The sequence below is a fragment of the Xiphophorus hellerii genome, chromosome 2 (assembly GCF_003331165.1).
Source record: "Xiphophorus hellerii strain 12219 chromosome 2, Xiphophorus_hellerii-4.1, whole genome shotgun sequence".
NCBI lineage: Eukaryota > Metazoa > Chordata > Actinopteri > Cyprinodontiformes > Poeciliidae > Xiphophorus > Xiphophorus hellerii.
In genome coordinates, this window is record NC_045673.1 from 18902620 (window position 1) to 18915256 (window position 12637).

Below are 12637 nucleotides of genomic sequence, written 5' to 3' on the forward strand. Positions count from 1 at the left end.
AAACACAATCCTAGTATAAAAGTGTCTTTCAGGTTGACATGTTAATATTCAATATTCTGTAGGGAATTAAAAACTTCGAACTTAAAAAAAGAATTTTCGTTACTTAAATCAAATAAAAGTGACAGCTGAGGCTTGATAGGTTTGTTGTTATCCTAACTCTGGTTTGGATAAATGTGTCACTGCATTTAGAATATAATAGTTGTTCAGCAATCAGGAAATAAAAGAAGTAAGTAAAGGCTTGGAAATTGTTAGAAGTACATATTTAAAGGGAAAGTAAGTAAGCTGGAAAGTAGAGACAGAGGCCAATGAAATTAAAAGTAACCTGTTTTTCTTCTTTTCCTCAAAGGTTCAGGTCCTATTGAGGTAAAGACAAAAAAGGCATTTTTCAGGAATGTCTAAAAAAGAAAAAGTAAAATCTTGATTAGGATTCTTTGTCCATGATAAAGATCATTTAAGGTCACGTATTGATGACAAGCTTTTCACAAGTGTCTTAGTTCTAGCTTTTCTTCAGCAAACTATACAGGTGAATATGGAATGAAACAGTGGATGAATAAGTGGTCACCTGGTGACCACTTCAGAGTATGGTGGGAAGCTTTGTTAGAGTCCATGAAGTATGTAAAATAGCAGGACGTTTTAAATCAATAAACCTTTTGTACTCAGCTGCAGGGTTTTCTGAACATATCTGAAGCAAAATACAGTATTTAGAAATTATTTAATATTTTTTTGACTTATCCATGTTCTTTTTCCCTTCAGATGAATTAGTGAGCGGCCTACCAGCGTGGGATCTTCCCACTGTACCTGAATCTCACCTGTCCACAGTGGGTGACCATGATATCACACTTCCTCCCAATGTAACAAGCCCTTTCTCCACCCACCAGTGGAATACCACCATGCCTGTGCGTCCCAGGATCCCCATACAGAACACAACTACAGCAGCCACGACCATAAAGACAACCCCATCGACAACCACCACTTCAACTGTGTCGTTTTCTACCACGAAGAGAACAGAAACGCCACCAGAAACCATCACAGCCCAAAATAACACCAGCCAGGACACTGTGACCGATGGCAGCCTTCAGCTGACAACAGTAACCACAACAACACCCTCAACGACCAGCTTTACTGTTAATAGCACAGAGATGGCAACACAGGAGGCAGCGACTCCTGGGAGCACAGAGGCGTCTCTATCGAACATAACAGCTGCTGCACCCACAGAGGAAACAAGGCTCTTCGTCGCAACAACCGCGACTCTTCCAACAACAACCTCTACGACCATGCCAGCCCCCACTACCACCACCACAGTTACTGTTCCCCCAACTACTACAACCACCACCACCACAACCACCACCACCACTCCAGCTCCCACTACAACCACCACTGCCTCAACTACTACTGCTGCTCCCACTACCACGACCACCATCACCACTTCAACAACTACAACTACCACCACCACAACAGAAGCACCCACCACCACTATGCTCATCCCAGTTCAAACTACACCACTTCTGACAACAACCACACAAAGTCCCTCCACCACCAGTGCTGAGGAAATGCCTCTCCCATGCAATGTGACGGAGAAGTTCTGGGTCAAAACAGGTAGGAGACTTTAATATCCTTATTAGAAGTTTTAAAGCTCAACATATGTTAAATACATTTTTAAAAATAATCTCTAATGAATATTACCTCCCTTTTGAAATAATTAACATATTCTTAAATTACACTGCAATGCAATCTTGAATTATCAGTGACTTTCTTCACATTTTGAATACAAGCAGTATTGTTTTTTATGTTTAAAATGATTCTGGTGAAAAGCTGTTAAAGCTTTCTAAAGATTTTTCAAAGCTTGTTTTTGGGCATTAGCTGCTTTTTCACTCATTTTCTTTTCAGTACCTAACAACTGGTAGAGGAACATATTTGCATGTATGTTATGTCATTCAGAAGCAAGAAAACTGTAATCTGAAGTCATGAACTAAGCTCCTTGAGGTCCATGGTGAAGTATTCATGGTCAGGGACGATTTGGAGAGCCATACTCGGCTGGACTGTGTGTAGAAAATCGGCCTTTTCCATATTGAAAAACAGTTGTGGTGATCATAATCCAGTTGCTGATATGCTGTTGTTAAAAAAAGGCAAATTCAAACCAGCTTTACTGTGTACTGATCTTGTTTACTTAAACCTTTTTTATTTAAATCTTTACAGTGTTGTCTATGGAGCTGCGCAGAAATCACCTGGACCTGATCCTAAAGCAGAACCTTTCAAAAGGACTGAGCCATGCTCTGCAGAGAGCCCTGAATGACTCCAAAGCTTCTGCACAGGTCAGTGTTTCCAGCGGCTTCATGTCCAGCGGCTTTTCACTGATAATCAAAAGGTCATGATCCTGTGACAAACCCACTGACTTGGCCTGGTCAGTGGGTTTAAGAACAAAGGTCTTACATACAGACTTTACAGTATCAATCAAAAGTGCTGTAAAGTGTACGATAAAAACTGCAAAATACTGTCACTTATTTTCTCATTTGTAAAATTGCAAACCCAAATTTGCACAGCATATTGTGCAGAAAACATAATATGCAGTTTTTTGTATTAAAAAAAACACGAAAAAGAGAGAATATTTGCTAGAGGACGGAAACAACTTCTGTGTGTTACGAATCTTAGGATGACTCAGCAAAATGTCAAATAAAAACATAGCAGAAGCTAGCAAACTTTGCAAATGGCTTTGAAATACAGGTTGTTAACTAGTGAGCCCATACAGTGTTGCAGGGACATTGTTATCTAAATGACAGGTATCACTGGAGGGAACAGGAAAATAATTTTCAGTAATATTTATTTCATATACATAGTATAGGAAAGCCAAAGTTTAAAACAGTTTTTTTAATGTGATCAGTTTAAGATTGTTTTGTATTTTATTGTTTCCTTCCTTGGTCAAAATTTGTAATGTTTCAATAAAGTGGATTATACCTCCATCATCAAACCAGGAAAAAAAATTACGTTATTGAACCAAATCCATACATGTATCAACATGAAGCTTTCACAAGTGACATCCCCTACAATAATCGCCACCATAAAAGACCAGCCTCTGACCACAAATCAGAATATGATTGGCTAGTCAAAATGCCTGCCCATAAACTGCAGATGTAAATCTCATCTCTCATCAGCTAATTATTCTTCTGAGAATAAATGACTGGAAGGCATAAAACTTGGTGAGAAATAACCTCTGTGTTGATCTTACCTCAGCCATAAGCCTTCTCTAGTGCCCTCAGTGACTGGAGAAAGAACTAGTTATGTCATAAAATAAATCTTTTTTTCATCTTTTTATACATTTTTCAGCTCTCCACTATCAGCTTGTGAAGCTTTGAGTGCAATGCGTAGTCCAAGTGCCCAAGTGAAATGGCCACTACAGCTTTTTACTGTAACATCCAGAACTCCTGTAAAAGCTTTTATTTTTTTTTACATACATTGAAGATTCAAAGAAGAACAGCTGCTAGGATTGGACAGCATTTGATGATTCAAGGAGTGTAAAGATGGGCTTATTTTTGCCTTTTATCTATAACTTTAAATTTTACATTTATGAGGTTTTGTTCTTTATTGTCTCCTGTGACATTTCTCTGCTGCTGCGCTTGGTCAAAGTGCTTCCATTTAATTCTACTGAGATAAAAAAAAAAAAAAATCTCTTTTATTTTAAGCCATTTCGCTGGTCTGTCTGTCCCGAGTACTCGTGCCTTCTATATTTAAGTTGTTGGTGTTGATTTTTTTTTTACCTGACAAAGACTCATGAATGGTGCAGGAGATAAATATAGAGAGAGGTGACAAATGAATACGTGGTATTATTTATTAGGCGATATCGAGTTCATTTAAGGAGACCATTCTCACATCCCACTCCGACTCTTACATAATGCTTGTTTTCATCCTGTGTCAACCACATGGTTCCATCTCCATCTTCTCTTCCCTCCCTCTCAAACCATCACTATCAGCTTTTTCCTTTCATGTATATTTCAATATTTACATCTCTCACATTGCTCTCCCCCTTCATCTTTCTGATGAGATTACACCCTTGGTCCAACTAGATCGATTTTCTGCCAATATGTCTGTCTTGCCTGTTGTACTACTCGGCTCATTGTGGCTGTCTGCCTCTGTCTGTCCACCTGCCTCTCTTCATCTCTCTTTCTGTCCGTCTTCTGTCTTCATCTGCCTGCTTTTGCTATTTTTATCCAGTTGTTTGTGAGCCTTCGCGGGGAGTGACTCAGTATCTCTAAGCTCCACGGCACTTTCATCTACCCCCTGCTACACACAGACACATTCCTCAGCTTTCATCGTCTCCATCTGAAAACCTAGACTGCGGTTTGATAGTCAAAATTAATCTGTCCAGGGCGAAAAACACCAACCAGGAAATAGAAACAGTTCAGATCTTAAAACGCCTGGATATTGTTGCAATGTTGATGAGCAAAATCTGCCCCCTATGTGATTCGGGTTTGTTAAACAGCATGAAATTAGTATGCAGCGATGCTTAATGTGTTGCGTCATTGAACAATGTTGTTAACCATAATTACTTACCAAACTGGGCAGTTTTACAGCTGTCAGCTGTTGGCAGGGAGCAAAGGCGGTCAGTTCTGGCTCCCTTTGTTAAATTCAGCAGTCCTCTTCAGATATGCAGAACAAAGGTTAAGCAATCAGCTTTAATATGGACATAAACATACTAACAGTAAAAAAACAGGAAAAAAAACAGTAGAAATAGAAATAAAAAAGTCAACATATTTTTGATAAAATCTAAAAAGGTCGAAAGCCTCAAGAGCTCAGCAGCATAGGTACAATAAAAAAATGTTAAATAGGATCATATGTCAAGGTTGACTGATTCAGTTTTTGGTGAATCAGAACACAGTTTTTTCTTCTCTGTGTTCCCTTAGAGCTGCCGGTTTAGGAAAAACACAGGAAGATTAACACAAACACCCCCACAGACAAAAATAAAACATCTGAAAGAAACAGTCAATATTTAATTTTATGCTTATTACATTTTAGTTTAGACTTCAAATGCAAGATTCAACTGCTCTTCTTTGTGTTTTCTGAGGAAATGCAAAACCCAAAAGTGGCTTTATGGATATAAGACTGAGTGGCTGAGCATAATTGAAAAATATGTAAAGAGTTGCTTGGAAAGAAATTAGGCTGAAGCTTTTACTTGGACTCTGCATAAGGAGAGGTGCTGGGATGCAGTTTCATTCAGAGAGGATGTCTGTTTTAGATAAAAAGATCAGGCAGGAGCAGCCAGCACACACTCAGGGAGAGAAAGAGGAGAGAAAAATATGGTTGTGGAGAGAGAGAGAGAGAAAGGAAAAAATCCATAACAACAACAACCTCAGCTACTCAGTGTGGTTGAAGGTTGAGGGTACATGAAGGTGGGTGGTGTTAAGTTCCAGAAATACAGCCTTTGACTCACCACAGTTGTTGTCTGTGTGTGTGTGTGTGTGTTTTTTTTTTTTTTCAGGATATGGCCAAAAGTCTAACTGTTGAAGAATCGAGCTGAAATTTGGTCTTAAGGCAGAGCTAAACTGAAATGAAACCAAGAATTATAAATATTCATACACTGACGCTTGTACCTTCAAATCTAAATCAAATATATAGTGTCTTGTTTCACAGGACAGCTCTATGAGAGTATTTCAGATGTTTTCACTAAAGCTGTCTTTGTTTTTGTTTTACTGCTCATATTCCTTGAATAAAATAGCAGCACAATATCTCCAAGACAAAATAAGCATCAGCATGTTTTTCTGTAAACCATACACATGCACACATTTATGTAAACTTCTGGTAAAGATGTGCAAACAGCCTTAAAATGAAATAAAATTTTAAAAGCAGTTTGATAATCTCACTGTTTTCTCTTCGGCTTGGCTCACAGGTCAAGTGGAAATATTCTGCTTTTCCATTTATTTATCATCTATTTAACGCAGGATCCGCTTAAAGTGTTCATTACTTAAAAGCAGTCTTAATTCCATCTGATTAGAGGAGAAGTAATACAGTAATAGACAGTTATATAATTATTTAACTAATTATTCACTGAATTAAAAACAAGACGCATTTATAACGCTTACAGTCAACAGTTGCTTCAACAACATTTTTTCAGATACATTCTTTATGAATCTTTCCTTGTAATAATTTACAAAGTATTTATTGCAATGTAGAACATGTGAAAAATAAACACCAGTTTAATAAACAACACTGATGGCTCTTTGTTTAATGTAGTTGGTTGCATAGATGTATTGTTGATTAGTGCTAAATTAGCTGGTTTTGCCCATCATGTGCATTCTCGCAAATAAAAAATGTGTCAAAAATAATAAAGCCAAAGAAAATAACTTTTTGTTTCCATTTGGGATGAGTAGGCTTCTGGTTGCTTTTTGTTTTATTTGATTTGCTTCATTTATGGAGAATAACACAGCACTGACTTCATTGAATGGCAGTCCTATTATGAGAAGTGGTTAAGGTTATGCTAGTGCTGCTCAATATATTGTAAATCCTCATTGTAGTAATATTAATATTGCAACAGACTATATTAATATTACAACAGCTAGGGCTACAACATTTATTGGATGTTTTATGTCAGGTGTCAGGCGTTTGCACTTTGCAGGCTAATAACATAGTAACACAGATGAATGGAGTTTTATTACAACAGAAGCACAAACCTGAGTTCAAGATGCTACAGCTCACAGTGGTGGATGCTTCAATGACAGCTGAGACAGACGGGAGGGAAATGCACACTTATTGCAACTAATATAATCGTTGATTTAGAAATGTCACGTTGCCCAAATGTATACCTTAGTGATACAGTATGTCATTAAAAATGCTTCAGCTCCATTCGTTTTCTAGGAATTTTTTGGTAAAAATGTGACACTGTTGCATTTGTAGAAGCAATAATTTGTTACCAAGTGAATAGGTGACATAATGTATTAAAAGTTAGCTTTTTCTAAAATACTCAGTGTTAGTTTATGCTGCAAAGTATAAGCCTGATGTAGATGTAGTCTAGCTGGAATTATTGAAAATATGTCTCTGTCACAGGTGGAGCGAGACGACTGCAGCCCAAACAACCTGACTCTGGGTTACTACGTGACCAGCGGGAAAACTGTCTACGTTTCCTCCATGGTTGTCGAAGCTCTCAATGTTTACGGCTTTGACAAACTGCTGTCTGACATTAGGCAGCACACCCCGCTGGTCAAGGCGGTTCTGGTTCCCGTGGCGACCTGGATCAGCTCTCCCCACATTCACCTACAGCTCAAAACAGGTGAGAATACCTACGATGAACATTGAAATGCGTGACACTAAAATCCAGCAAAACCAGCTTCTCGTTCCAGAAACTTGATTGTAAAAAGACAAAAAGCTGCAGGAGTGGAGGATTAAATTGATTCCAGGAAGAACAGAAACCAGACAAAATTAGAAAGATTCTGATTAGCTCTCCTTTACTCCTCTTTGATACCTTAAATCCCATACAGACCCCCATGATTGCAGAACAAATTGGTCCAATCACTTAGTCAGCTCTTAAGCCTCAAAACACATTTCAGCACACACACACACGCCCACCCCGTTTTGTGTGAGCAAGGTCAGAAAATCTGTACAGTTAAGAGACTGATTGCATATCAGAATATACATTTTGAGAATAATATTGTATTTCTCAACACAAATCCATAATTTTAAATCAATGTTGCTTCAGATTTGATCAAATTAATAAGAAAGAATAACTTTACCTTTAATCTGAGCTAAATTTGTTGTTGCATTTCCATTTATTTTTGTCTGTGTAGATTGTAATCTATGGACTGTGTGTTGTGACAATCAGCATTAATTGGTGCATATGGGTGCCTCCCTGACTGTAGAAACTCAGAAAATCTGATCACCGACATAAAGAAATGTTCCTCTGAGATGTTCAGCTGCATTTTTACGGAGATTAAATTACACAGAAGTGGACTGGTTACCTTCTGCCTCACTGTTATGAACAACTCTGTGTTGGTCTATGATATAAAATCCCAATAAAATATGCTAATGTTTATGGCTGTGATCAAATGTGGACTTTATTCTAACTTTGAAGTATCAAGTCTTTTTTAAAATTGTTTTTTAGTAGAAAGTGCCAAATATCTGTGCAGGAAAATTGATTGTGGCATACCCAAATGCAAGCAGTGAGCTAGAGGCAGTAGGATGATGTAAATAATGAACTTAATTTGAAAGAAAGCATGAATCCAAAGTTAAAATGGTGGAAGCAAACAGCAGGAGAAAAAATAACATTAGACAGAAGGTATATGCATCTTCAGCAACAACAAAACAAACACTATCTGAGATTAGGCCTAAAAATAAAAGCACTGTGGATAAGATACTCAATCCATCATGCTGTATCTGGAATCTGTATGTTTGGCTCTGATGTTAGTATTAATGAAAGCGCTTCTCTGGAGGGATGTCTGTGTGACCGATAAACCTGAGTAGCAAGGGAAACGAAGAGGATTATCGCCTCCATCTAAACCGAAACCAGAGAAAACGAGCGGCTCTCCATCAGAAGCGGGGAGGTGCAGCTCCGGGTAAACAATATTGAGTCCATCAGCAGATTATGAATGTTACCCGTTGCCCTCTATTTTCTTGCTCCATTCCATCTTTATTATCCTTTGTTTGGAGAATTAACTCTAAACGGGGCTGCAGTGCTGAAGGTGGAGCCGTGTTCTGACCTAAATTCAAACAGTGTGTTGCTGATGAGTGCAGTCTTCCTTCAAAGTCCCAACATCCTTCACTGGTCTCAGTCTAAAATGCTCTGCAGGCACAAACCCTGCTGACCCAGTTGGTAATCTTATGCAAATTGTACTTTGGCGGGTAAATTGGCAAACGTATCTACGGTTAATGAGCTGAACAACTGAGAGATTGATTCTTGCTTGTGCTTCAATTCCCTGCTTCATATGCAACAGCATGCTAATATGCTGGGAGGTTTTATTGCAGTATACATCACAGTTCCTGCAATAAAATATGTCACTGGTCCGGACAAGACTTTGTCATCGCTGTTACAAATAAAGACTCAAGACTCAACTCAAGAACTACTTCACAATAATAGGAAAATAAATAATTGTGATATGTTATTTCCTAACAGCACTTTGTGAGCTTAAATATTTTGTCAACTTCCAAAACTGACTAACTGGACAAATACATTATTTGCATTTATATTGTTCATGAATATCCCTTAAAATACATAAAAACCTACCTAGTTCTTCATACAAAGGGTTCTTAGATATTTGGATTATGCCCACATTGATGTGGTGTTGACGACTGCAAATCTGTGCAGCTCTATTTAAATGTCAGTCACAAACACAGAGATGTGGCATCAAGATTAAGACACGCTTCCTTAATACATGGAATACCATGTAGAAGAAAACCAGAATGAGATCCACCCCTAATCTAAAGCAGTTTGTTATTCTCTTACTACTCAGATGGTATATAAATAATCCCTGCTTTGCTCTTCCTTGCCTGGTTTGCAGTGTTAAGATTTGTTGGACCTGCAGACAACATCTACTCGTGCAGTTTTGTCCAGATGCTGGAGCAGCGGCTTGAGAATGCCTTTGAAGAGGCTCAGGATAAAGTGTTGGAAACCTACAACAGACTCACAGTGGAGGTACGGGACGAGTGCACTGAGACTATTTATAAGGCAGACAGTCAAATGCGTCCTGTCTGCATGCAGCATGCTAATCAGACTAACATTTATAACACAGCTCCAGGTGGATTTCCAACCTCTCACACCATCTCAGTCGCTCGCATACTTATTCTTGTTTTTGCTTCAACAGTGCTGGCCACAAGCTTTTTACTGTGGCCAGATGGCTTAAAAGTTACCAAAAATAAGACAGTTATAGTAACACTCTGCACTTGACTGAAGGGAATAGCTTCTGAGTAATGTTTATATTTTTGGAAACAGCAAACTGTAATAAATGTAGTTTTCATACATAAATCATACATATTTCTCTGCCAAAGTCTTCGTCTGTTTGCAGAATATACACTGCACATGCAAACACCGTCAAAATCATAAAGTAGGTCTCAACAAGCAAACGGAGATACAGGCTCCATTCATTATTTATCCCCTGAAATATTAACGCTTGCAGAAAAATGTGATGGGAATTCTCTGTATCTTGTATCGTCGTCCACTTCGCCGTTGTGATTCTGTTACATGAATGTTGGAGAAACCACACAGGTCTTATTATGGAGAGAATAAAACCTTGTTCATTGAAGGTCTGGTGTGCATTCTTTATGCGCGTCTTCGACATTTGGCATGATAGCTCTAGATATTTTCGTATGAAGGTTTAAATTATAAATGTGGCCTTGTATTTGTCTTTGGTGGAAAAAATCAGAAATCTTTCTGAATGTTTTTGTGTGCAGCAGAGAACAGCATATTTAATTTAAGTTGGTGTGTCTGTCCGCAGATCCAGAGTGTTTCTCAGGAGTCTGGCTCACCCTCGGTTACGCTGGTGTATGTGGTGAAAAACCAGGATGCAGTTCTTAATGGGACAATATCCAGTGGGCTCCTCAACCAGCTGACTGCAGAGCTAGTGGGATACTTCCTGTTCTATCCTCCGCTAGTGATAGCTGAGCGTAAGTACAGCTTCATTTTCTCTCAGTGGGATATTAATTTGGCTGTCTATTTGTTTCACTGCATTGATTGCAAATGAAACAACTGAAAATGAATCATTGAAAGCCAGAGAAGCACCGGATTTTGTTGACGAATCTTAATTGTTAGTTTTTTGTGCAGTTTTGACCTGCTGACACCTACTTTGGCTATGATTGTTTTCTGCCTTGAGCAGTCATAAATAGTTTATGAGCAATGGGGACTATACGGAAAAAGTATTTTCTCCAAAACTGAGTTTTATTATTTAAAAAAAACAAAGAAAAAAAAACAAGTTTAAACATTAAATTGTATTTAACATTGTATAGCAGCAATAAACACAGTTAGTGTTGCTACCTCTCCTGGCCAATATAGATTCTTACCCTGAGATTTACCCCAGACTACACTAATTTGTACATGCTCCCATTACAGGAAGAGATTAAAACCTTGAAAATGATAAAATAAAAAAGAGAGAAACTTTACTGTTTTATGAAATTAAAGTTTTCCCTCTCTCTCACTGTATTTGAGGGTCAGTTGAGCTGAAAACAAGCCAGTTCAGGTCAACGCATTCATGTCTTGTTTAAATATCCACAGTTTCTTTGAAGAGTTTCTTAAGTCTAGACAAAAATCTCAGAGTAATAATTCTAAAGTTTTTGGACTAAATGTAATAAATTAAATTAACGATGCATCTTTTCTCAAGGGAAATAATTGCTCCTAAATTTCCTAATCATAAACTCAAGTCAAAGTATTTCTATAACTTTCAGATAATATACAGTACAGACCAAAAGTTTGGACACACAGTTGTGCCCAAACGTTTGCTCTGTACTGTATGTTTGATAACAAGAGAGTATCCTTGTTTTCTGTTTTTAATGTCTTTGAGCAGCCACAGCATCTAAAAGGTCAAGCTCACCACCAAATTTCATTTAAAAATATTAAGTGTGTGTCTGCTTGGCTGAAGCCATTATTGCTTAAAATTATTTATCCAAGGATCCTATTTATTGCATCCATTTATCAACTTAATTAAAGTGTTTCTGAATCAAATTGAATTTGAATTAAATCAAGTCATCCATGTCTTTTCCAGACTGAAAGAACAGACTAGGTTTTTTGTCAGTTCGTGAGTTTCTTTAGATCTTTAGATCCTACTTCATGTTGACAGACTGGTTTTGTTTAACTGATTTCTTGAGTAAATATATTTTTATATGATCAAATTGTTTATATCTGCATGTAAACATAGCCAATGTTGTCTAATCCACTTTATTATTCCTGTCATTACAATTCTGTAAGAATGCTAGAAAAACAGATGACTGTAGTCTCTTTGTATTCATTCACATGCTGTACATCTGTAAGTGGAATTTAAAATTTGTCATGCAAAAGTAAAAACAAATTTGTACAGCTGCAGAATCATTGCAAAAAAAATTCAGAACATCACAAAAAATGATTTAGAGTTCACATCATATTGACTTGGCATTTTTGTTACTTTAGCATATTCTGGTATACATAAACTATTCATTCAAGAAATAACATTCAAGGTTATTTTGATTGTCATTGCATATTTGCATAAAAAAATATTAGCATGTCCTCTCTTTATACACTGCTCAAAAAAATAAAGGGAACACTTAAACAATACAATATAACTCCAAGTAAATCAAACTTCTGTGAAATCAAACTGTCCACTTAGGAAGCAACACTGATTGACAATCAATTTCACCTGCTGTTGTGCAAATGGAATAGACAACAGGTGGAAATTATTGGCAATTAGCAAGACACACTCAATAAAGGAGTGGTTCTGCAGTTGGGACCACAGACCACTTCTCAGTACCTATGCTGTCTGGCTGATGTTTTGGTCAGTTTTGAATGTTGGTGGTGCTTTCACACTCGTGGTAGCATGAGACGGACTCCACAACCCACACAAGTGACTCAGGTAGTGCAGCTCATCCAGGATGGCACATCAATGCGAGCTGTGGCAAGAAGGTTTGCTGTGTCTGTCAGCGTAGTGTCCAGAGGCTGGAGGCGCTACCAGGAGACAGGCCAGTACACCAGGAGACGTGG

General features: G+C 37.8%; 1 protein-coding gene across 2 annotated transcripts in view; it reads left to right on the forward strand.

Annotated features, from left to right (window-relative positions):
* Positions 1-12637, forward strand: part of kiaa1549la (KIAA1549-like a) — a 90911-nt gene that overhangs the window by 30839 nt on the left and 47435 nt on the right. For both annotated transcript variants that reach the window (XM_032586315.1, XM_032586316.1), the window contains exons 3-7: positions 754-1596; positions 2197-2312; positions 7033-7255; positions 9477-9610; positions 10410-10578. In XM_032586315.1, the coding sequence (XP_032442206.1) occupies positions 754-1596; positions 2197-2312; positions 7033-7255; positions 9477-9610; positions 10410-10578 (1485 nt within the window). The remainder of the gene's footprint in view (positions 1-753; positions 1597-2196; positions 2313-7032; positions 7256-9476; positions 9611-10409; positions 10579-12637) is intronic.